The sequence below is a fragment of the Artemia sp. Qi Xiang Cuo genome, chromosome 1, assembly GCF_049724085.1.
Source record: "Artemia sp. Qi Xiang Cuo chromosome 1, ASM4972408v1, whole genome shotgun sequence".
Lineage (NCBI taxonomy): Eukaryota > Metazoa > Arthropoda > Branchiopoda > Anostraca > Artemiidae > Artemia > Artemia sp. Qi Xiang Cuo.
Window position 1 is genome coordinate 31,603,243 of NC_142794.1, and position 27,708 is coordinate 31,630,950.

The 27,708-nt window shown below is 35.0% G+C and overlaps 1 protein-coding gene across 1 annotated transcript in view; it reads right to left on the reverse strand.

Annotated features, from left to right (window-relative positions):
* Positions 1 to 27,708, reverse strand: part of LOC148956207 (uncharacterized) — a 67,484-nt gene that overhangs the window by 19,129 nt on the left and 20,647 nt on the right. The window contains exon 2 of the mRNA XM_089098202.1: positions 15,904 to 16,890. Within this exon, the coding sequence (XP_088954328.1) occupies positions 15,904 to 16,863 (960 nt within the window). The 5' untranslated portion in view covers positions 16,864 to 16,890. The remainder of the gene's footprint in view (positions 1 to 15,903; positions 16,891 to 27,708) is intronic.

Here is a 27,708-nt window from a genome sequence, read left to right on the forward strand (position 1 = left end):
TCCATGGGGGCCCTCCCCCAAGAATTAATGGTGCCCTCTTATCCTCTTTTTTCCTTTTTTTACTCTTTGCCAATTTGGTCAATTATTGGCACCTTTGTCGTACCCCCCCCTCAAGATTTTGCTCATTGGCGCCCTTGTCGCACTCCCCCAAGATTTTGCTCTAGATCCACCCCTGCCTAACACCAACGGCATTATTACCAGTAATTCAGCTCACTAACCGTATAGTTATCACTATTTCATTTCATAGCTTACATAATCCCGAGCAATAAGATTGCCAACTCATTAACATTGAACAGGGTGCCGCCATCTAACAATCCTGTACACTTACATGCTCAGATTCATTTGACCGTAAAAAACCATGAAAACCGAATAAATCAAGCCATTTGAGCTGCAAATATTGTGGATATTCTATAAAAAAAAACAGATTCGTCAAAAAAAAAAAACATGAACAGCTTAATTCATCTTCAAAATTTCCCAAAAAGCTTCAGGAACCACAAAACAGTAAAAATTGTTAAGAGTTTGCGAGTATTTTTACTACTGTTATTATACTACTGATGAATAAAAAATACAGGAAAAATCCTCTAACTAGAAATTGCCCAAGACATTTTTCATTTTGATGCATAAAACGCGTGTTAATCTGGAAATTTGACCCTACATACTATTTTTAGTATCTGGTCCTCTGAAAAGGATACATCTTATGAAGGATACAAATGATTTTTAATTTATTAATCAATTAGAATTTTCTGTTTCATTATTTTTAATTTATTATTTAAATTATTTAATTATTGTTAACTATTTTATTCCAATTATTTGAATCATTATTAATTCATTATTTTCTAATGTATTTCTATTTTATCAATTAATTAATAAAGTTTTAGTTATTTTCATCTACTAAATACGCTGCTTATTTTAATAAACACGAAATTTGCAAAATTACACAATGATTATAACCGTTGGATTATTCATTTGAAATTGTGCGCAACTAAAACTTCTGCTTACGGGGCAAGTGCCTAATCTGTCCCTCCCCTAAACCCGCCTCTGATCGTATCCCCTCTGACTGTTTTAAAATTAACCCCTGGCTGATACTTCAAAGTAATGCGTCAAGGAGTATGGGAAACTATATATAGTTTCCCATACTCTTTGTACTGCGTTTTAATTTTTAACGTCCAAGTTTTGGGATGTTCGTACATCGCTACGTAATTTTTGCAAATTTGCAAGATAATCTTAAAATGAAACATTTTTTTCTTCGATAAAAGGAAAGAATAAACAGAAAGAAAAGGGAGAGAAGAAACAGAACGAAAAGAGAGGAATGGAAAAACGGTAAGAAAAACAAATATGTATAAAGATGTTTAATGCATGTGGTACGACAGGCAAAAAGTTAGTGCAAGCAACGTCAATTAAAAAGATTAGGAAAAAGTAATATTGTCGATTGGAGGTCATAAAATGAAGATTTTACTGAATTACATGACTTCTAATGACAATTGAAGAAATATGTCATATATTCTATTGAAAAAAAAAAACACTTATTTACCCCAAAATGTTTTAAATAGATTCTATTATATATTTGTAGCCAAAGTAAGCAAATGCAATATTTTCCGTCTCTTGACATCCTAAAACGTTTGCCATGTACTCAGCAAGAAACAAACTGTATTCTATTTACATATTATTTGAAAAAAACTACGTTTTCTAAAGAGTTAAAGAGGCTGAGTTACAAGGTCGAACCTTAAAACGTACAGGGATTAGGAGGCACAGTTGGGGGGCTGCCGCCCCCAAACCCCCGCTTTCGCAGCCTTTAAATATAAAAAAAAATTTCTTTAAACTGAAAGTAAGGAGCGACATTAAAACTTAAAAAGAACAGAAATTATTCCGTATATGAAAGAGGCTGTGCCCTCCTCAACGCCTCGCTCTTTACGCTAAAGTTTTTATTGTTTAAAAAAAGAGTTGTGAGAAAGTCAAACTTTAGCGTAAAGAGCGAGGCGTTGAGGAGGGCACAGCCTCTTTCATATACGGAATAATTTCTGTTCTTTTAAGTTTTAATGTCGCTCCTTACTTTCAGTTTAAAGAAATTTTTTTTATATTTAAAGGCTGCGAAAGCGGGGTTTGGGGGCGGCAGCCTCTCAACTGTGCCTCCTAATCCCTGTACGTTTTAAGGTTCGACCTTGTAACTCAGCCTCTTTAACTCTTTAGAAAACGTAGTTTTTTTCAAATAATTTCTGCACGTTTTTGTACAGTTTATTACTTATTATTGCTTGACTAACTGTTAGCTGATCGTGTCAGGAGTTAAAGTTGGGGGGCTGCCGCCCCCAAACCCCCGCTCTTGAACATTCTTATGTTAAGGCTTTTAATTCCTGAATACTCAAATCACGTCGTACAGGGTGCCTCCTAATCCCTGTACGTTTTAAGGTTCGAACTTGTGACTCAGCCTCTTTAACAGCCCCCCAACTGTGCCTCCTAATCCCTGTACGTTTTAAGGGTCGACCTTGTAACTCAGCCTCTTTAACTCTTTAGAAAACGTAATTTTTTTCAAATAATTTAAAAAAGAAACTGAGTTTCTTTTCAAAGTATATAAAAAAGTTGCTCTGATGGTGAATCGAACCCGAGTTTTCCGTTTGAAAGTCTGAAGTCTCAGCCGCTGGACTATACAAACACAATAGTAATTGTTGTTTAGCAAATGGAAGGTATTTTCGACGCAAGCAAATTCCCAAAAATCTTGATATGTGGTTTTTGGAAAACAGGGAAGGAGTGATCAGATTGAGCTGAAATTTCGACGATAAGCTCCCAGGCCCCATGAAATATTATCCTCTAAATTTCAACCCGATCAGACACCGGTAACGGGGGGGGTGGGGAGGTAAAAAATAACCTGTGATAATATAGGAAAACGAGGATTTTCGTAAATGTAAATTCTGGGGATAATTTTTTCGGTCTGAAAATATCAAAAGGCCCTAACAGGTCGAATTCTGCTTCGAATGAGTCCTCATTCAACCGGATCCGTTGCCAACTGTGGCCTGTAGGCGTGGCTAACAAAAAAAAAAGAGATGATGATGAATTTAAGTGGCTATATTTGGTTTTTTGAAAACAGGGAAGGAGTGATTGGATTGAGGTGAAATTTCGAGGATGAGCTCCCGGGCCCTAGGAAAACTTAACCTCTAAATTTCAGCCCAATTGGACAACGTTAAAGGGAGGCTGTGGTGGGAGGGTCCAAACTTCCGGCCCAGTTTACCCCTTGAAGATAAAGTCGGAGGAGGATGAAATTTTGCAAGTTTCTTAGTTTGAGCTTGGGCTACAAAATGCAATTACCGCCGTCTCTCTGCGACCTCTAGGACCTGAAATCGCTTAACATTGTGGTGGGTCGCCTCTTTATAGAGGCACAAGTGTGCCTTCTTGATGGCGTAGCTCATCCTGTGTAAGAAATTAAATAATGTATTCGCTTTAAATTCAAATTTGACAAGTGAAAAAAAAAACGAAGAACTTCTTTTTCTAATTCTCTACCAATGATCATTGTATTATTCTGTGTTAGTGAGATTTTGTACACAAGGAAAGGGATAAGAAACAGCAGAATTTACGCTGGAGATGTCTTCGACTGTAAAGAGAAAAATAAAATGTTAGAATTTCTTTCTCTCGAGGAATCCAATGTTTTGAAAGAACATTTATCCTTCCGTAATACGGTGACTGGAAGAAAACAATTGAAATCAATTATCGTAAAGTTTGGGAAAACAAGAATCCACGACGTCTCGGAGCAAAAGCTGAAGAAATTCTGGAATATCCAAGGTGCCCATTCGCTGTAATGAACTCTTCTTCTTCTGCCACAGGATTTCGGAGATCGTTTCAAATAGCTGAAAGGTCTATTAGATACTCTAAGCTTAACAGAAAATAAACGCGTTGTGATTTAAATGGGATAGTAAATTTTTCTACTAATTATTATTACTTTCTGGTTGAATGTTTTTATAAAAAATTTCCTGTTTTCACAAGAAGAACTGCTTGGGATGTGTGGTATCATTCAACCGTGAAGAAACTTAAGATTTGCAATTAGTTGATCAAAAGAACTACAAACTGCACAAATGACTGGTTTTATACAAAATCGTTAGGATATTTTCACGCCAGATCAAATACAAAAAATGTGTTAGCAGGTCCAAATTCCCCTAGGAGATTTGGAGCCATTGTTTTCACTACTCCTAAATTTATCAAGATCTCCTCGAAAGAAAATTGAGTTTTACGAATTCTTTTCAAAAATTGATGTCCGTAAATACACGAGCTTTAACATGCATAAGAAATGGTTAATTTTGGGGATATTTCACGAAATCCAATTTTTGCCGGTCGCATTCGGAGTAACCCTTAAAAACTGGGTAAAAGGCATAAACACTGTTTGGAACCTAGTGTTTTCCCAAAATATGAAACTGCATCATTTACATATATTTTCTACTTTTTAATACAAAAGAAGATTAGAACTCTTATAGTGCCAAGAATATTAAAATAAATGCATTTTTTTGCCACCATACATATCTTAGGTCTATTCATACTAAAAATCCAAGTTTTCTAAGATTAATTTTTTAGTTGTTTCAAAATTATAAAGCTGTGCATTATCACACTTTCATCAGTGGTGCAACGTTGAACCGCAAAAATATATAAGCAAAACTAATTAGCTAAATTTGGAAATGCTTTTCCTCCGTTAAGATTCCAACCTAAACAATCTGTCAATCCCAAAGGCAGCTACACTTCAAAGAGAAGCCACGCCTTCTTAACAATGGTTGATCCAGGGGGGCAAGGGGGCGCGCGCCCCCATAGCGTAGTCTAAAGTAGTGTAATTTACTTAATTAACCCATGTTTGCGTTAATTAAACTTGCTTTTAACGCAAGTTTATCGGATCAAACTATTTTGTGCCCCCCCCCTAAATTTTTTTTTTATCAGATCAACCTATTTTGCTCCCCCCACCCTAAAAAATCATGAATCCACCCCTGCTTCTTAAGCTGTTTAGTGTCTCATGTTTTTTTGCTTCTTTTATGCTGGTTTTTCTTCCATGTTTCTTGTTTTTTAATTTAGTGCCCATCCCTAGCAGAAACTGCATAACTGCATATGGAGGTCTTTTTTATTAATAATTGGATCTTCAAATTTGTCTGATTTTAAAAAAATATGTAATTTATGTAAGCTTCCTTTTAACCAGTTCAAACAATCAATGTTCATTATCCGTTGAACTTTAAGAAACATTCTCTGTAGTTATTACAGTGACCAGAGCTATTCCTATGGTTTGTGATACCCGGGGAGAATTAATTACAGCCCCCTCCCTCCTGACTCAAATAAAAGCAAAGAAAGCCGAATCAAAATGAAACATTTGATCAAAGTGGGCAACCCCCCCGCCGCGGTGTCCCCTCCCCCTGGAGGAGTTTCAAAAGTTTTCTATAAATTTGTCATTGTGCTATCAATGATCTATTAGGTGTTTGCGGTTCCAATTATAGCCTTTGAAAAGCAAAGGATTATTAAATTTATAAAAATATGTAGGCCTAATCATATCGGTATAATTCCTGTAATTCATTTCAATCACCTCAGTTTAAAAAATTCTAAATTGGATCTTCAAAAAGTTATTTCTACATTCATAGCCTAAGCCTTTTCCAATTAGCTCTAATTGTTTTATGGACTTAAAGTGAGGATAATCAAATCGTCTGATAAATAAGAAAGGAACTAAGAATTTTCTTCTTGTTTTGATTGTCTTGATCTTAATTGTATACAGCTTATTTGGTGAATATATTTCTAGGAAATCATTTAATTTAAAAGTCACGCTTATTAAATGAAAATCTTTATTTTGAAATCCATAGATCGAACCTTAATAAAGTTTTTCTCTGTTCAAATATAGTTTCTTCCGTTTCTTAATATGTTTCCAGAAGCTCACTAGATAAATATATGCTTATTAAATTAAACTAAGTTTTGACAATTTACGTCTGAATTTTCAATAAAATTTTCAGCAGATAAACCTTTTCAGGTTAGTCCTCTGCACTTTGATGGTCTGTAAAGGATAGAAAATAAAGTATAAAACAAATGAGAAAAAAATTAGAACCAATCTTTAATTTATTGATTGATCAAAACTTTATTGTAAGTGAATCAGTTGATTTAAATACGCTGCCAAAAAATTAATTACACAAGGTCAATGTTCAATGTCCCAGGCGAAAATGCATGCAGCTTTCCAAGAACATTATCATGTGTTTATCTACCTTGAGGTCCACACTTGGCTTAAGAACTGCAAAAGTTTAACCCTTACTACTTCGTTGCAATCAAAGTTTATATAATTAGAATGTATTTAATTATATAAACACATTCTAATTATATTATATAAACTAATTATATAAACTGTGGTTGCAATAAACTACAATTAACAGCGGCATAAGGAAAAAGCAAAACAAAAATACAGGGTGTCCACAAAGTTTGGATACATACGAATTTTATTTTTCATAGAACAAAACAATTTTATTTAATTATAATGTATAGGGAATTGTATTTTCAATATGATTTTGATTATTCGTCTTGCTAAATTCAGGTGAACTCGATTGAATGGTGTACATTGCCATCTACTTCAGCCAATCTATTTTCATCCAAATCTGAAAACCAAATTTATCCGAAAATGTTATCTTTTATTTTATCTTATATTTTATTCTTTTATCTTACTAGTTATCTTTTAATTACGTCTTTATTTTATCTTTAGTTTATCTGATCTATTTATCTGAAAGATCAAAATTCGTATGTATCCAGACTTTGTGGACACCCTGTAAAACAAAACCAAAGTGTTGCTGCCGCAACATAATTTTCATGAAGTTTTTTTCAGTGCTTATATATCTTATCAAGTTGTTCCTACCTGCAGTTTTTAGGGTGTTTAAGCTACAATAGATCAAATAATTGATAAATAAGAAAGAATTTACTAGTATTACCTAAGTTAGCGATTGAAATATATTTCACTCAAACTAGGGGGTCAATATTATTTAAATACATTCGAAAAAATTGGAAAGCGCCTTTTTTAGACCTTAGTTTTTTCACAAAATCCTTTAAAGTTTTTTTAAATACAATTTTGTTAAACACATAGAAAACATGTTTATACCTATTTTTTACGTTTTTAAAGCCAATTAAAGCCATATACAAAAAGACAAATACTAAAGAAAAATTACACTTCATTTGACATCCTTCCCATCAATACAAAATTTCCTACTGCCACAATATAACAGGGAGTCCTAGACCTCATTAACTCACAAAGCAGCCTATCTTCCCCCTCCTGGATAATTAATCCCCTTAAATGAGAGAGTTGCTTACACCGGAGGAGGAAATGGCCCAACCCATAATCATTTTCCCGACACCTCAAGCAGCTACACCCGGCCTCCGGACCTTCCCTCTTTTTCCTTGCAACCTTAGTATAAATTGGAAGACAATTTGCTCGAATCTGAATCCAAATCCTCAGATAATTAATGGACAATCCCAGCTTGAAATAAAACTCCTGACCAAAATTCTCTTTTACTTCTCTATACAAAGTAAGAGTCTGGAGATTTGTCCACAGCTGCTTGCCATAGTTGCACTTCTTGGTCTTCAAGTCTTGCACTAAATTCCTTGAAGAATTTTTCATGATCCTCTGGCCCTTTTCCCTTCTCCCACGAACTTGAAAATCCATTCTCATCTAATATCCTTTTGATTTGTGCTGTCCATGATGTTTTGTTACATTGAAGGAGAAGATCTTCATATGCTGCACGGGCAAGTCTAGTCTGGGCAAGTTTTACGAGTCTTAACCAAAATTTGATGATTTGGGTGTATCTTTTCAATTTCGGGTTAAATACACCAAGATCACCTTTTAATACTAACGTATGTGTTGTATTCTGTAGGCCAAAAACTCGTTTATAATTTAAAGTTGAAGGGTTTCTAGCTGCTTTGCCAGCTGATACCCCCATATTTCTGATCCGTAATGTAGGATAGGCATAATTTTAGTATTAAATATATGTTTGTGGAGGCTTAGTTCACTTATTTCTGCTGTTAATATAGAAACTAATGTAGAAACTAGAAACTAACAATTGTGTTTAAGTACCGGAATTGAGCCGGAGTTATATTTTTTCTCAGGAGGGGGAGGGGCAAATGTGGACTTTGCCGCCCCCTGCTGCACCATCAATACTGTGATTTTTATTTTGGTTGTTTCAAAATCATGAAACTGCCAGGTCAGTACTAAATTTTTGTCAGTGTTGTCTTGTTGAACCGTGATATAAATAAGCAATACTAATTAGTTAAATATCTCCACGCTTTTCGTCCGGAAACATTCAAACATCATCAGTCTGTTGATACTCAAAGACAACTTCACCTTCAAAGGAAAGTTACATTCTGAAGGTATTTCCTGCCATATGATTTTAGCCTACTTTTTTGCTGATTTTTCGCCCACGCTTCTATTTCCTTTAGTTTTCAAGCCGATAAATTCGGCTTAAAATGGGCATCTTTAACGAGAAATTGAAAAATACTAATGCTTGAATTAGGCTTTCCCCTTTTTTTTTTTTTATAAAATTGGGTCCTTAAATAAAGAAAGCTAACTAAATTGAAAGCAAACTATTTCAGTGTTTAACACCACAAACTAGCTAAAGGATCTTGACTTTGAAAGTTACTTTAAATGTTTTATGAAATCCTATTTTCAATTTCATTACAGTAACTATTATAGTAAGTTTCTCCTTTCTAAGAAAAAAATACGGTTAGAATCGGTCTTCTAACCTTTTTTTTAGTTTTGGCACAAACATTACCTGTTTAGTTTAAAATTTTTCTTACACACTATTTTTTTAGTTTCAAAGATTTAATCTTCGTTATTTAGCAAAAGCTACCAAGACAGAAAAGTTAACCCCAAAAACGAAAGATAGAAAAAGTTAGCCAAGTGCTAAACTGAAATAAGCATAGATGCAAGCACCTCCTTGGGTTCTTCAAAAATGCTTTGGGTGATTACATGGGCGTAAGGAGGGGGGTGCAGAGGGGGGCAGCTTCCCCCCTCCCTAGAACTTCAAATTTACACTAGATATGGTTGAAATAGTAGATGGTTGAAAATACAGTTGAAAAAAGGCAGATGGCTAAAAAAGCATTTGATAAAAGGTAGATGGTTGAGAAAGCTGGAAATAAATAGAAATGTCCAAATATCGGTTCCAATATCGATATCGTGCCGCGACACGCGCAAAATTTGTTTTTACTGTAGCACCGAAAATCGCTGCCTAGCATGTAACATTTGGCAATTTTAACACTATAGGAACTTATCTTTGTGGCAACCCTGTACAGATTACTACCTCGTGTTATGTCAAATAAATTTGATGACAAATATCAGCTTAAGTGTTTAACAAGTTTGACAGTATTTTCTAATCAATGGATATCCAATTTTTTTTTTTCAGAAGGGTAAGTAGGCTATGGCTGCCCCCCCTAGACAAGAAGCTACGTACACCCATGGGTGATTGGCAGCTGTGGAAACTTTTAACTGTATTTATATTCAACATTAGCAATTATTGTTTTATAAAAGCCTAATTTCCGTCTGTATTAACGTAAATTATCCAACTCCGAAAAGTTAGTGGTTAGACAATCGATTTTTCGAAATTAATTTGTTGTTTTTCTTGCTTTTTTTCACATACTTTTGAGGCAGATGTTACCTGTAAGCGATATAGTTTTCTTAGTCCAAATTCAGCATTCTGCGGCTTCGACATTATTTTATATAACTGTTTCAATGGTATAGGTTTCAATACTTTTACACGCAATCTAAGCATATTTGGTAAGAAAAACAAAGGGTAAAGGTCAGTGAATGATGGAAGAGAACATGTACACTCACGGACTTTTCAATTAAACTGCCAGCAGTTCGTGTTGGGTGATACTTGATACAGATACACCGGATGAAATATCGATATTAGATATCGAAGCGTAAATATCGATATCAAAATGACATTAAGATTATATTTGACTATGCTCCGGCAGATGATCGATCATCTTAATACTAGTTTTAGTTTAAAAGAAGCTGATTATTTATTGTTTAATTTTACATTATTCGAAGTTTAAAAAAAAAATTACGCACCATACTCTTTAAATACAATTGTTGCTATTGCACTTGGCAAAACCAAAAGTGTACAAAACCCAAAAGAGGATCTGGAATATCGATCGATATATAGAATATCTAAAGTTAAAAAATTGATACACCAATATATCGATGAATCAAAATATCGCCCAATAACATTAGTAGCTGCTGGCCGATCCTGCGCTTTGAAGTAAGAACAGGAACCCAATTTTAAAACAAGAAGACCTATTGTACAGGGAGACGAAAGAACAAAAAATGCGAATGGAGGGCTTATTATCATGTACATAAGAAAAAACAAGTAAGCAAACACAAATGTTCACCTTCTTCCGTGTAATCATGTTTCAAAATTTTGCCAATAAACTCGAAATCTGTGTTTGAAACCTAGTAATGCTAAATTTATATTAATTCTATATTCCTCCTCCTATTTCTAGAAGTAATTTTACCGACCTCATTGCCATTTCATTGAAAACAAAAAGTGTAAGTGTTCATTTAAAAGAGGCAGGGTAAAACTTTTTTAATTAGGACAGAAGAGAGAAACAAAAATACCCATTATATTGGTACGTCGCTCTTCAATACTTTTTTATTAAATAGCCACTTTTATCGCTTCAGTATTTTCTTCAATTTTTAGTACACCTCCTCCCCCTATAGATTGTTCTAATTTCCCGATAAAAAAAGTTTTAAAACATCAGAATTCCATTGCTGCTAAAATAATATATACTTGAAAATTGTCTCGCTCCTTAATCTACAACAGTGATTCTCAAACTTATTTAAACACTGTACCCCTTTTTGCCCACAAAATATTTTATGTACCCCTTCTCAGTTACCGGTACTAAGTAAACTGTAGCTAAAATATAAATTAAATTGCCAGTCCTAGAATTAAAGGGTTGTTTTATTTTTTGCTGCTCGGCTGCGTACACCCTAAAAATTTTTACTGTCCCCAAGGGGTACACGTACCACAGTTTGAAAACCACTGATCTAAAGCACACCCTAGACTGTCAATCATTTTGTTCAAAAGCTTCCGTCAATCGATTGATTAAAGCATGATCGACCATCTAGGACCCTGTTTGAAGCTTGAGTCAACCGTTGACGGTGATTGATGGAAAGTTTGAATGACTCAATCGGATCCTAGACGGTCAATCATGCTTTAATCAATTGATTGGTGGAAGCTATTGATCAAAATGATTGACCGTCTAGGGTGTCCTTAATAGAAAGAGCAAAATTACCAACGAAGAAACAAAGGGGAAAAATTATAATCTTTAGAATTATTCAGGCACTTTATATATTCTAGATGTAACAACCAGGGCCATATCCAGAGTTTTTGTACGAGCGAGGGGGGGTATATTGGCTTGGAAAGGCGTACAAAAACTGTAAAAAACACATTAAGAATTTGGGATGTTTTCTGTTACACCTGCACTACTATTTACGGGTCAGTATTTGTTCACGGCTCGTTGGATTAAGCTGCTTCAATTTACGGGTAGGCCTATTAAGTGGAAACAAAAGAGTGACACATGGCAAAATACACTGGGAAACATATAATTTGGACTATATATATATATATATATATATATATATATATATATATATATATATATATATATATATATATATATATATATATATTATACTTAGGGTGGAGGAAGTAAAGTAAAGCACTTTTAGGATCATGTAAGTAATCCTAAAACCCTTACCAATATCATAGTTAAAAGAACTTGAATTTGCTTAACCCTCACCCTCCCGCCCCTAAATTTGTGATCCCCCTGGATAAAATTAATCTTCAATTGCGTAATTACTTCTCCGAAGCCAAAGGGCCGTTTCTCATCGAATTCACAACATAGAAAACAATTACTGAGTCAAAATCTTAATCTTCTTTTCCGTATAGTGTAATAAGTCCAGAGAATTACAGTGCTATAACTCTTAAATGAGGAGCGCTTTTAAGTTGCTCTCATATGCAAATTTGTAGTCAGTCATCATACCGTAAAATGAAATACTCCCATCATATTTACCACTTACAAAACGGATACTAATTTTATTAAACCATCTAAATCTGCATAATTGATATATATTAATCAAAATCGCGCGTTTTCACTATAGATAACAGTAGGAGTGTAGGCACGTACAAAGAGAGGGGTGATGGTTAGGACGAATATGAGGGAATGCGGGGAAAATAGCAATCACATCAAAATTTTGGCAGGAAGCATGAATCGGAGAACCACTTTTTAGAGCAGCAATTGGGAATAGCGGGGGGGGGGGGAATACACCCCTATCATAGCTTTCTTTTTGTTTTTTCATTTTTTTAATGTAAAAAAAAACAACCACAATTGCCCCTGTCCCAAGATTTTGAATAATGTATTTTGCCCCTTCATGCATTTTCGTCAATTGCCATCATTGCCACGTGTGCACGAGCCTGGTCATAGAATTACCTACTTCTAAAATATCGACTATCCTGTTTCTAAAGGTAATAAGTAGGCTACTAGCTCTGGAAAGTCCTCTGGAGACTCTTTAATAACTGCAGGATATTTCTCCTTTATCACTCTTGAGGTTTTCTAAACAACAACCCTTAATTCAGTATAGATTTACAAGAAAAAATCAAGATTGCAAAAAAAAATCACGGTACTTAGGGAATAAAACCCAAAAACTAGGGGGGGGGGAGGTGAATTATATGAAGAAAGGTAAAACCTTGAGTCAGGTAGAAGCCCTCTTCCTCACACAGGCGTTTACACAGATTCAGGAGGGGTTCAGGTCCGTAATTCCTCTGAAATCGTGAGACGCTTAGGCCTGCGATTTCCTTTTATTTTTTTTTAAGCTTCGTCCCCTTGAAACATTCATGCGGACATACTTGTCCCTATGCATATTGACATCATCAGTTTTCCCCCTTTTTGTCATTCTGTTACTTTAAGGGACCCATCCACAACAGAATATTGATTGATTAACATTGTCCGTAATCATCCAGCGTTCAAAACAAACCCAAATCATAGTTTTGTCAATTGGGTACTATCATTTGGAAAAAGCCATTGTTTGAACTCTACGCAACATGAAGTCCGTATTAGTCCGTATTTTAGCGAACGAAAAAGAAAGATCTGAAAAGAAATAAGATGTTTCAAAACCTTCCGTTTCAATAATGATGGACTAACTTTTTCTGCTCATGACTATGATAAAAAAAAGCTTTAACGTCTGGTGAAGAATCAATACTTTTAAAATTGTAAAGCTGGGCTTGGGCTATTTTAATCGCTATACACATTTATATTTCATATGCTAACCAAAAGAGTTGAATGTGTGAAATAGCTAACTTCAGATAAATGATCACAACGTTATTTTACCTGATTTCTGCAAACTATTGATGTTCCTGGTTATCTTCAATTAATATGTAGCCTAAAACTGACTCGTTTTTGTTCTTCTTAGCATGCCATTAAACAAAAACAAAACAATTTTTTTCAACTCAAAGTAAGGAGCAACATTAAATTTTAAAAAACGAACAGAAGTTATTACGTATATGAGGGAGTTGCCCCTCCTTAATAACTTGCTCATTACGCTAAAGTTTAACTTTTTGCTCGAATTATTAAAGAATCACTATTAGAATAATAAGCTTCTTTAAAAGGTCTAAAGAAGTTTATTACTTCTTTAGAACACTCTAAAATTACTTTAGCGTAAATTTCCTTTTTTTTGGTGCATCTACTGTTATCAAGGCCCTATTTCTTAGTTTCGGTTACTATTGAGCTGCATCGCTCTTTACTTACAGTTCGTCACTAAGAACGGTTTGATAGGATAAAGATTAAATCTTAGAGTTTGCTTTATTAAGTTGTAGTTTCGAGCATACATAGCGTAGACCCAGGGGCGTCCCGAAGGGGGGGATTGCGCTTACCTCCCCCACCCCCAATTTTTTGGCACTCGGTAAAAATTTCGCCGAAGGCGAAAATTTTGCAAAATCGGCAGAAATTTAGCAAAATTCTAGATTTCTGCAGAAAATTCGGCATAAATCAGGTAGCCATTCTGTAAAATTTGCGAAGATCACCCCCCTAATAAAATAAGATTCGGGATGCCCCTGCCTACACCTACACAACTCATGGGAAACACAATGATATCTTGATCAGTTTAATAATGAGTACAGATACAGCTTTTTCCACTAGTTCATAAGTTCACAGGCTTTGGCTAAGATTAAATAAAAAACACAAGTTTTTTTTAAACTGAAAGTAAGGAGCGACATTAAAACTTAAAACGAACAGAAATTGATCCGTATATGAAAGGGGCTGTCCCCTCCTCAAAGCCTTGCCCTTCACGCTAAAGCTTGATTCTTTTTCACAACTCTATTTTTTTAAAAAATAAAAAACTTTAGCGTAAAGAGCGTGGGGTTGAGGAGGGGGCCGCCCCTTTCATATACGGAATAATCTCTGTTCGTTTTAAGTTTTAATGTCGCTCCTTGCTTTCAATTTTAAAAAAAACTTGTTTTTTTTATTTAATGTATATAAATATCGCATCCATAAACATTTGTTCATTCACGTAGTGTATATGAGAGTATTACCTCTCGCTATCGACGTTTGCCTCCAACTTGCAAATGGGTGTTAATTCCCGAAAATGTAGGGGAGGGGAAAATGTAATATTCGAAATATTGGATGGAGGGTCAGTTTTTTTTCAATTTTTAAACTAAAAGTAGGAAAAAAGGTATTTTTCAAAATTTGGGGGAAGGGCAAAAATTTAAGGAATAAAATTCGCCCCACCGACCCCGTCAATTGACGCTCTTGAAGTTGTACCAGAACAAATTCTATTTGCTTTTCTGATCCACTCATGAGTAAAGAAACCATTTTTCAATCAATAGAAATTAGGAGAATAATTGGATTTTCACCAACAAAGAGAAATAGGATATGCTTTTCAGAGTGACTTTGCATCTTGGATAATTGGATGATAATAAATTACGTTCCATTTTGGTTCGACGTGACACAATTGCTTTTCTGTTCAGTGGAACTAAAAAATTTTATATTATAAAAGGTGTTTAATTAATGAAAGTAACTAAATCTACTTCTGCGATACTAGATAATTAGGAAATTCTTAGGGGGAACGTGAGAGTAAAATTTTGGAGACAGTTCCAGCGCTGAAAAAGCAGTCAGTAAAGAGAGTACCAAACAACAATTTAACATAATTTGAAGGCATCTAAATGGATGCTTAATAAGGAACATTTACATTAAGTTGGTATTTTAGTAAAAATCTTATTAACTCGTTCAAAGTCAGTGTAAGATCGTATCATAAGACTCAAATAGAAGAGAGCCTGCAAAGGGGCTGAAAACCTTTTCTAGATCAATGTAAACATAGTACACTGAGCCAATGAATAAGAAACCTTGGCACAGTGCGTAAGTTTATCGGACCAGTGGCACCTAATCACGAAAAGTTAAGGGGGAGATGGAGCAAAATATGTTTTCAAAATCTAGGAGGAGGAGGGCAAATATACCGCTTTTCAATGAAAACACCAAAAAAGTCACCTTTCCAATGAAAATACCACCAAAAAGGTGTTTTCAAAATCTAGAGGGCGCATGCCCTCCTGACACCCCACCCCCATTTGAAGCCACTGTATCGGACAAACTGCTATTGTGAAAAAAAAAACACAAAAATACTACCTGGTTTTTATATAATAGCTTATAATAAAATCACCCCTCACCCCAAATAAAAATAATACACAACAATGAATTAATAAACACTATTTACCAAGCATTTAGAATCACAGCAGAACTTATTACATTAAGTTATCAAAATTAGTTTTGAAATACTTTGTAGATAAACAGAGGAACATTTTTATTTACCTTTATTAATACGAGCTACATAATAAAACATGTGAAAACGATAACATTTTGAAAATGGAAGAATAAATAGAAACATACCTGCAATTCAGCAACTTTTAGCAGCGATATGATTAGAACAACATGGGCTGATGAGAAACAGGGAAAGGCTAAGTCGAAAAGCACTAGCCCTGCCGCCGGATGTAGGCCTCTCTCTGACGCATAAGGGTCATGGAGTAAGTGAGTTACTCTTATCACAGTTGCTAATGTCACAAAGGCCAGAACAATAGCTGAAGAAAGTCTTGATAACAACCGTACACTTATCGATGCAGCGAGTTGAATAAGGGAGCTCACTGCATAAATAGCCACTAATAAATACAAGATAGCAGTTCCATAAATATGCACCCTCCATGCGACTTCTCTTTGCTGGTTATCGTCTGTCCAAGTAGGTACGGGAACATTACTGATGATGGGTTTCTGAGGGACTTCCTCATTCATTAGCTCTGGGAAAATTTTGGTTGATATTGGAGGAACGTCAGTGATCTCAGATTCCTTAGGAACATTAATTCTTATCTGCTGTTTTTCTTGTATACCCATTGTCTCAGTGAGCACTTCTGGCTCCACAGATGTTGTTGGGTGAACAGTAGTGGTTTCTTTGGTATCTTCTGTAACAATGATAATAGATTCTTGAAATGGGTCTTCTCGTGGTTTGAAACCAGCAAAGCCCCATTTATCTAAATCAAAACCAATTTTAGGGGTTACCAGTTTTTGAAGAACATTGTTGCTAGCTGTTTCTTTGGGTTTATCAGTTGTTGTTGTCATTTTTTCAATATCATCAGGATATTCATTTTTAATTTTGAGAGGAGGGCCGAGAGCCACCTTACTAAAGATGGCACCAATCGTTCTTTCAAGTACACTTGGTTTATTTCCTCGTGATAGTGCTGCTATATCATGAAACGAAAGACCTGCACTTGGAGGAGTTTCTTCTTTGCTTTCTATTATTTTGAAAAACATAAATGTAGGAAGCAAAACCCAGAAACTGTAAGCATTGAACCAAATCATCTTGCATGAGGATGAGTCTAATGAAACCTGAAAAAAAGAGTGTTTAGAACTAAAGTCATTCTTCTCTCACTTCCAATCTCCGCATTAATCATGGTGCAAAGCTTGTTGGCTCAAAACCGACTTTGTGCCAGGAAATTGGTTTTTAAATCGGTTGCTTCAAACAAATTAAAAAAACATATATAAATCCCGTGACTGCAAGCCAAATATGGAAAACAGATCAACAGCAGATTCTGTCAAAAATTCAGCGTTGGTAAAACAAACGACTTACTGCTTCATTTGCGTTTATTTTTATTGTAAATAAAGTTTCTTAGACCAAACAGCCTTTATATGCACAGAAATAGGTTGTTCATTTTTACTATCAGTACCACAGGAGTATAAATAGGTATCGTTTTAAATGGCATTTGGCTCGTAGTTAATGAAAATGTACTTATCTTTTTTTTATAAAACCTACTTTTTTCCTTGTTTTAGATTTAAGCTGGTAGCAAGGGATTGCAAAATCTTACTATTTTAGACGGAGCTTGAATAAGATAGTGATTGAAAGTATGTGAAGAAACTTCCGGTTGAAGCTTTCTTCAACTGGAGACATGTTTGTGGGGACGAAATCTATGGTGTGACATAACAGGGACACAGGTAAATAAAATTCTTACTTTTTCAGACGGAGTTCAAATAAGATTATGTTTAGAAGTATTTGAAGAAACTTCCAGCTGAAAATTGATTTATTCTTAAAATAAATGAAGACATATTTGCTAGGCTTCAATAAAAGGAGTGTGAAGAGTCAAAATTCTGAAGACCCAAGAGACATATTTATATGCAAAGAGGGTGCCGTTGATAACCTGACCACAAGTTTTGTTTTGAATTTAATCCGAACAAAAGAGGTTACGCAGTTATTCTCGTTGCCACAACCCCGGCAGGAATCAACACCACTTTCCCCAGTAGCTCTCATTTTTCTCAAATTCACTGGAATGTTGGAGGGCAATCTATTTTTCAAGATCCAGGGGCATTTTTGTTTAAATTTTGCTCAGTAAAAATATAAAAAAAAATCGAAATCTAAATATAGCAAAAATCTGAGGGTGTGCAACTCCCCCCCCCCCTCCAATTGGCAGCAACTATTTTTCACAGATTTTTTCATATTGCAACATATTGTAATATGAGCATACTAATTTGCAGTTTTCTCGCAAATATAAAGTAAACAATATCAACAGTATTTTAAGTCATTGCATAGATGTCGTTCAGGGCCAGAAAACGTACAAAAACTACCATTTATTGAAAGAACGTTAAACGTTAATGTTATTGCTTTCCTCATAAAAGTAGCTCAGTACCACTGACAGCATTGTTCAAACACTACTTGTGCAGCACATAAATTACGTCAGTTAAATTTTTATTCTGTGATAGGACCAGTCGCTAGAACTCAAAATCTATTGATCAGACCCTGCTGCAAATAATGGGTGTCATCATCTTCGTGTTGATGAAAGTTTATAGCTTTCCAATGGCCATATATTACGAGGGGAATGCTCATAAAAATCAGTTAGGTTTTATCCCCATTTACCAATATCAACAAAAATTCTGGCAAAGGACATCTTTTCCTACATCAAGTAAGGATCGGTGAAGAGGGGGGACCTTTTGTGTGTTCTGAGTTACGAAGACAATATAAAGATTTTTTTCGTCGAAAATATCCCGGTAGCAAACCACTTAAGAACTCATTTTATCTGGAAAAAACATCGCGTAGCATCCTCTAGAAATCGGAAGCTGCAGGGGGAGATTCAGGAACTATAAAAAACATTTATAGTTGTCAAGAGACGTGCTCAATCAGTTTTTCAAATCAATAGACTACATTATTCTAACAATATTTTTTGTTCTTCAAACAAATAAGGAGGTTCTCATTCGACCTTTTTACCCTTTAAATTCGTGAACACCTTTCAGGACCACTTGTCTTCTTTTTAATAAATAAATAAAATAACATAGGATTATGGTTTATTTGACTGGTCACACTGCAAAAATAAAGAATTGAAGAGAGACGTTTTATTTGATAAATGGCATGAACTCGGAGTTTCCGAGGCAAAACTAAATGAATGCAAAGTATGTTGAATAAAGAGAATCGAAAGCGACATGGAACCCTGGCACGCTACCCGACGAATTAATTTTGAGGGAAAAGGGGTGAAGAATAATTCGTTGAAATACTAGATAAAACACCAATGACGATTATGGAACGAACTATGAGATGTTGAGGGTGTACGTGGGGAGGTGTAGATATTCTTAGTAGAATTATGGACAGCAATGTTCTTCGTTTAGACTTGGGGAATACAATCGAGAAAACACATAAACGGTGAGAAATTAGAAAAAAATACTGAAAATTGTAAAGAAATCTTAATATGTTGGATGGCCAGGCCGAAAGACCTCTCCCCTGCGATAATACTTGCTTCCTGTGTAATGCAATTAAAACTGTGTATGGTGGGCTAGCATTTTTCTTTTATGTTTATTAAAATATGTTTTTAGTCTTCAAATTTATTTAATAAATATTTTATGTTTTTTGCTAGTATTTTTCTCATGCAAATTTGACTAGAAATTATACCAACAGTGAGTTAATTACGGTATTACTGGATTAATAGCGGGTTAACGATGAAATTAAATAAAAAAAAGTTGTTTCAACTGAGAGTAAGGAGCAACATTAAAACTTAAAATGAACAAAAAATATTACGTATATAAAGGGAGTTGCCCCCTCCTTAACACCTCGCTCTTTGCACTAAAGTTTTTTATTACTTTTAAAAAAGCGTCTTGTTGTTCAAATTAAACGGCCCTTGTGTTCGAGGAGTAATTATTAAGAATTGGGACAAAATTCAAAATTTTAGCATAAAGAGTGAGGTGTGAAGGAGAGGGCAACCCCCTTTGTATACGTAATAATTTCCTTTTGTTTTAAGTTTTAACGTCGCTCCTTACTTTCAGTTGAGAAACCTTGTTTTTTATTTAATTTCTGATCGTTTTTTAAATAATGCCAGGAAATCTGGCCCCACCTCCACGGAGAAAGCCCCTCTCCACGGAAATATCCTCTAGACAATTCAATCCCGGTGAAAATTTACCCTGGACAGTTACTCTTAACCACTCTCGTGTAAAATTGAGACGGAAAAGAGAAAGCAAGACATATAAAAAGAATTTTGTATAAGAATTCTTGCAAATTCCCCCAGTGTATAATTTCCCCTGACAAGTTCACTCCCTGAAAACTTTCCTGTCCATAGAAAATTCCCCCGTGAAAAAAAACAACAGAAAATTTACCCCTCCCCCCCCCCCAGCCACCCAAAAATATATGCCTACATCCCAATAATAAATACTATGCGCAAACAATGGGCAAATTTTATAACTTAAAGACCCTTCCCCTGGGGCTGTGGGGGGAGGTCATGTTATACTCAACGGCATAGTTATTGGGCCTTTCAAATATGATAAACAAAATGGCTATCTCAAAATTTTGATCGGACAATTTTGGGAAAAAAGGGGTGGGAAAGGAGGCCTAGTTACACTCCAATTTTTTAGTCACTTGAAAAGGCCACTAGAACTTTTAATATCCTTTCGAACAAGCCCTCTCCCGATATTCTAGGACCATTGGGTCGATACGATCACCCCTGAAAAAAAAAAAAATTTAAAACGCATCCGTGATCTTTCTTCTGGCAAAAAAAAAAAATTAGAAAATTCCACATTTTTGCAGATAGGAGCTTGAAGCCTATGCGGTAGGGTTCTCTGATACACTAAATCTGATGGCAAGGCAAATTTTCTTAGGCTCGTAACATTTGATAGGTAAGACTAAACTTAATGAAATTCATATATTTGAAATCAGAATAAGAAACCGATTCTTTTGATATATCTACTGGTATCAAAAATTCCGTTTTTTAGAGTTTCGGTTACTATTGAGCCGGGTCGGTCCTTACTTACAGCTCATTACCAGCATGAACTGTTTGATAAAACTAGTATATTATCGTAGATTTTCATTCATAAAAGGAAAACTCACCCCTGAACGTCAAAATTTTTATATATTTAATTTTACTATTATCATGAACATTAATATGTAACCAAAAAAATTTTGAGAGTAGTTGCCTTACATTTTTCAATGGGTTCGATTCCCAGATTCTAGGGGCACAAAAATTCTCAGAAAGGATTCCAGCCAAAATTAAGCACGAAATGCCCTCGTTTACTATCTTTTTTTTTTATTACAGGAAAATTTTAAGGTTTTAAACTTTTCAAAAACTTTAAAAAGTTAAAGGTTACAAAAAAAAATACACATCAAAGAATTTATTTATATGCATGTTGTTACGTTTCCACAATTCGTACAAACATTTTTTTTTGGGGGGGAGTGGATTCCAACCCCTTAGTCCCCCTGGATACGACCTTGTCCTGCGCACATGCACGGAACACCTTCTAAAGGCTTAGACAGTACCATTCGATGAATATAAACCACAAGCACAGTTAGCAAAAAAAAAGAAGAAAAAAAGGCATATTTCGTTGATGTCTGGACATGTTAATATATTATATAAATTCTTTTTCATACTGTTACTCTAATTAGTATCAAACCATATCTTCGAGGAACAATACAAGTTGACAAGACCTCTGACTAAATAACAGTGGTATGGATCTACCACAATCAATCTTTCTTAACTATTTGTAATTTCTCGGTATGTACTTATTTCGGAATGCATTAAGTCGTGACCTCTGGATTCATTTCTACTGCCAATTTTTGGAACCGCAGGAGTTTTGAATCAGATGCCAGACACGTCTCAGATCAACTGCTTACCTTGTCTTGTGTCAATGTTATCTGCACAATGTTAAATTCTTCTGTCAGTCATTTCCCAATTAATTCTCGAGTCTAATTTCTTGAGATCTTAAAAACAAAACGAAAAACCCTGTCTAAAAGTTGTCTTATTTGTATCATTTTTATGCTGAGAAACACCAAGTGTAGTCTGTCATCTTGACAATTTTTTAAATGCCGAGTGTAGTCTGTCATCTTGACAAAAATAATAATGAAGCGCATCATTATTATTAAGATTTGAAAGTCACGACAAGAAATACGAATGCTCTTATCAAAAACCCATAAATTATAGCAAAATGCTTTCAAAAACCTGAAACACAACATTATTAATGGGACTTAAAAGCTACAGACAGGAGGGGACACCACCGTTCAAAATAATTTTTAGACTAAAATACCAATGCTCTTATCAAAAAACCATAAATTATAGCAAAATGCTTTCAAAAACCTGGAAAAACACCATTGTCAGTGGGATTTAAAGACATAGACAGGAGGGGACACCACCGTTCAAAATATTTTTTAGACAAAAATACCATGCTCTTATCAAAAAAACCGTAAATTACAGCAAAATGCTTTCAAAAACCTGAAAAACACCATTGTCAGTGGGATTTAAAAGCCACAGACAGGAGGGGACACCACCAATTAAAATAATTTTTAGACTAAAATGCCGATGCTCTCACCAATAAATCATAAAATATGGTTCATCACAGAAGATCCTTTTTTACTTTGTTAAGTTTTCGTTAGTTTTAAATCGTTTCCTATGCATTTTCAGATAATTTTCTGAGGAATAATACCTTTTCACCTTTTAATACCTTTTAGTGTCTTTTGCTTAACAGTGGTGCCAACATCGAGGGACTTAAGAGAGTGGGGAGTTCATACAAATTTGAGAATTTTATGAGCATATTTTTTTAATTTCCGTAGGGGGAAGGAGTTTTGTTACTAGTGTATAATGGGCTACTCACTCACGTTTACGCTGTAAAAAACTCGAAAACTAAAGGGTTTCTTCGTTAGTTATTTTCAGCTTAGCGAGATACAAAACAAAGACAAGTGACAGAATATATGGGAAATATATAATTTGGGTTACATATCTGCACATAAGAGGGGGGGGGGAGGGTAAAGTAGGTGGACAGTTTGAAGTCAGAAAACCATTATTTCTAGGTATATGGCCACTAAAAATTACATAAGAATAGCGAGGTATCTGGAAATTTTGTTAACTAAAAAAGAAAAAAAAAGAAAAAAAAATCCCAGTATAAAGTATGTGTAATGTTTCATTTACACGAGAAAAGACAAAGACAAGTGACCGAATATGTGAGAAATATACAATTTGGGCTATATATTTGCACATAAGAGGGATGGGGGGTAACGTATTTGGACAGTTTGAAGTCAGAAAACGATTCTTTCTAGATATATAGCCACTGAAAAATTACAGAAGAATAGCGAGGTATCTGAACATTTTGTTAACTAAAAAAAATCCCAGTATGAAGTAAATGTAATGTTTCATTTAAGCGTTTTTTCCAAGTGTTAACTGTTGCTTTTTTTTCAATGACGGTTTTTCCAAGTATTAAGTACTATTATTAGGATAATGTAGTATTTCATCTAAGTGTTTTATGATGATCGCTCATCAAAGTTAATGTTATTTGTACCTTTCATTTATGTTCTTTTACTGTTTTCATGGCCGTATATTTGGCTTTAAAATACTCTATCTCTATCTAATATACAGAATAATTGTACCTAATACATTTTGCATGCTTACCCACTATTCTTTACCCCCCCCCCTTATGTGCAAATCTATAGCCCAAATTTATTTCTAAAGTAACGAAGAAACTAACGAAAAACCCAGTGTGAAACACATTTTGCATGCAGACCTGCAATAATTTACCCCCCCCCCCCTCTAAAGTAACGAAGTAACTAACGAAAAACAAAAGATGTGTTCTCGAATTTTACACATCGTAAACGCGAGCGAGTGGCGCATAATACACAAGGAAATTCCTTCCCCTTATGGAAATCAAGAAAATAAAACTCAAATAAAATTTTCAAATTTGAAAAGTCTTATTTTCTACGGGGGGGGGTATTTACCGGGAGGATATTTGCCGCAGGGGGGTATTTTCCAGGGAGTAATCGAGGGGTGGGGTGAACGCCTAGAACCATTATAGATACATAAATATAGAGTTTAAATGTATTATACATTATAGAATATAAATATAGACAGTTATTCAATATAAATATATGTTTTATCCAGCTGACACGGCTGAATTTCCAAAAATTGACATGAAAACTCTCCCTTAGGTAAAGTGTTCCAAGAGGAGCACTTGCACTCTCATTGACAGCTGATATCGTCTGATACATCAAGTGAGGGGAACGAAACTTAATATATGATTCTTGATTTGAAATTCCGGGAGAAAAAGTTTGAAGGACTAATATTCATTTCCGATACAAATGATGAATGCTGAACAGGAAGTTTTTTTCCAATTTGCTTTATGACAGGTAAGCACTTCAAATTTCCATTTCTTTTGTCAGAGGAGATAGGCTTACACCAGTACGGAAATCATCAAAAGAATGAGAAGCTATTGGTTTGGAGTTGGAGTTAAGTGGAGGAAGATACGGGGAAAAGGCTGATTCATCATATAAGAAAAACATGATGCTTGCATAGGCATCTAAATCCAACGTTGGCGATGGCATTTTTCACGTGAAATTAATTAAAAATTAAGGAAAACAATTAAGGCTAAAATTAAGATTTTACTTTTGTTTCTTTTTTGTTTTACTCCCCCCTTTTCTGGTCCTGTCCAGTTTTTTTTGACGAGTTATATATAAAACGATAATGATTATGATTATTAGGCCAGGTTTAATTGCTGACCCTAGGAAAAGAAAGGATTTTATTTTGCTAACAGACAGCAAGTGGCATTTTTCGGACTTTATAAAAGCCTTTTTTGGGGCCCAAAAGGTGGTTGCTCGATAAAACAAATGTAGAACTGATGCAAAAGCTAGGGTTTCATTTTAGAGTGGTTAATTCAACTAAATTATTAAACTAAAAAATCATCAAACACAATGAATTTTTCTTTCAAATAACATTATTATCATTGTTATTGCTATAGACTATGTTAGGGGTATTCACGCTGTTAATACTGCCAACTAAACCTATTTGTAGAGTTATTAGCAGGGGCGTCCCAAGGCTCATTTTATTAGGGTGGGGGGCGATATTTGTAAATTTTACCGAATTACTACCTGATTTATGCCGAATTTTCTGCAGAAATCACGAATTTTGCTAAATGTCGGTCGATTTTGCAAAATTTCAGCCGACATTTTTTGGCTTTGGTGAAAATTTTACCTACTGCCAAAATAGTTGCCCCCCCCCCTCGGGACGCCCCTGGTTATTAGTATTTCTTGCATGATTTTATTTTACGTTATCGATTTATAGTCTTTGTCTCTCCTGCATGGCCAAAATATTGCTGCAAGGTGGTTTCATTTCATTTCAGGGGGGAGGGTTAACATCTCACTGCTAAGAAATCTCTATTAATCTATTGACCCTGCAACGGATTTATATGTATGGGCAATAACTACATACGTATGGGCAATTATACCAATGGGCAATCCAAATGGACAGCACTAAGTTTGTTTCCAACTTGAAGTTTGCCCAAGTTAGTCGTGGATCCAGGGGGCACTCTCCTTTGGTCATGTTGAGGTTAGTTATTTTCGATTTATACTTATCTTCATACGAATCTGTCGAGCAAAAGCAAGAAATATAATAGGAATTCAAGCAAGCATCTACCGTTAAAAAGCTTTTACATGCACAAATTATTCGTGTTCTAGAGATCTACAGAGGCCCTCCCCCTGGCTATGGAACTGCCTGGAAAAATGAATGTTGATCAAAACTGCTCGAAATAACGCTAAGGAAACAGGCCAGAAAAAGAAAAGTATCCACCTGAAAATGTGCGCTTTCTCTCTTTTATATTTTTTTCTTTGAACAGTTCAACAAAAAAGGAAATCGTGACTAAAACATACAACTCTGCAACAAAGTAATTTCACGGCAAATAATAAAAGGTACAAAATAATAAAATTCAAAATTAGCCAGAAAGGAAAACAGCAGGCATTCTATTGATTTATTACTATTACTTCCTCTATGTTACTAGACCAGTCAAATGAGTTTTAAAACTTGTTCGGTAGTAAACGAAGGCTTAATGAAATGGCATTTTTCTCATAAATTGAGGGAGACACAGTAGGGTAGTTTAATTGAGGTTGCTTTTCTTCCAGGCCTAATATTGGGGTTCAAATCCTCGCAAATAAAAGCCAGAGGGTGAAGGGGGTCTGACCAAGCACTTCCGTGGAAAATTTATGTGATTTGAAATTGACATTATGAGTAATGGTTTGGCGTTCGATCTTGCCGTTAGCCGGAAGAAATCAAACGCTAATGAATGCATTTTCATCTGCGGCCGTGTAGCTAATTAGGAAATAAAGCTTGGTTATTGAGTTGCCAAGTGTACCTTCGTAACTCAATAATTAAAGTACGCCAAGGGTGCAGTGCGGCGCGTAGGGCTACTACATACAACATGGAGTGTTTCCTATGCAGCAAACCTAGTTGCGCTCTGACATCAGTGTTGCCATTTTGGCTTATTTAATGCCAAACGGGGTTATTTAGATGGCAACTGACGTGAAAATATTTATGGTCAAGTAATTTTGCAAAGAAAGCAGAGTTAATTTTTGCTATAGAAGGTTGTCATGATAGCCAAAAAATAAAGTACTAGTGCATTAGATGGTCGCTTTTATATACTAAAATAAAAAAAGTTTTTTTTTAACTGAAAGTAAGGAGCGATGTCAAAACTTAAAATGAACGAAATTATTCTGTATATGAAAGGGACTGTCCCTTCCTCAGCGCCTCACTCTTTACGCTAAAGTTTTGTATTGTTTAAAAAAAAATAGAGTTGTGAGAAAGTCTAGCGTAAAGAGCGATACGTTGAGGAGGGGACAGCCCCTTTCATATACGGAATAATTTCTGTTCGTTTTAAGTTTTAACGTCGTTCCTTACTTTCAGTTAAAAAAGCTTGTTTTTTTTTAATTTAATTTTTGAACGTTTTTGAATTGATGCAGGTTTTGATTTTGGCTCACCTTGAATGTGGTATTAAAAAAAAAATTATATACCAGTTGTACTTTTATTTGGTTCAATAGTTTTTTCTAAAGTTGTTTAATTGTATTTGAGGGTGTCTGTATTAGTAACAAATACAAATAACTTAAGAATTAGAATACGTAACGATCTACTATAATCGTTTATTTTTATTAATTGTATTAGTGGGCTCAATCCCTAGTCAATACCTCGCTCTTTAAGCTAAAGTTCGAATTTTGTTCCATTAAAAATGACCCCTTAATCACAAAGGCCGTTAATTAGAATAAATAGCTCTTATGAAAGTACTAAAAAATCTTTGGCTTAAAGAGAGGTATTGACTAGGGGGTGAACCCAATCATATACGTAATATTTTTTGTTCGTGTTAAGTTTTGATGTTGCTCCTTACTTTCAGTTGAAAAACTTTTTTTTAATTTAATTTCTGATCTTTTTCTTTAATAATGCTGAGAAATCCGGCGCCCCCTTCATAGCAATTTCCCTTCCCCCATGAAAACTTCCGTCGTGGAAAGATCCTCTAATATAACCGCCGACCCCCCCACCCCTCTCCACCCACCAGAAAAATCCCCCCTGAAAACGTCTGTATACTTCCCAATAACCAATATTATATGTTAACATTGGGTAAAGTTCATAACTTTCAGCCCTCCCCCGGGGACTTCGGCGGATTAAGTCATCCTAAAAGACATAGTTATCATATTTTCGACCATGCTGAACAAAATGGCTATCTCAAAATTTTGATCGGGTGACTTTGGGAAAAATGAGCGTGGGAGGGTGCCTAGTTGCCCTCCATTTTTTGGTCACTTAAAAAGGGCACTATAAATTTTAATATCCGTTCCAATGAGCCCTACCACGACATTCTAGGATCACTGGGTCGATACGATCACCCCTGGGAAAAAAACAAACAAATAAACACGCATCCGTGATCTTTCTTCTGGCAAAAAATGCAATA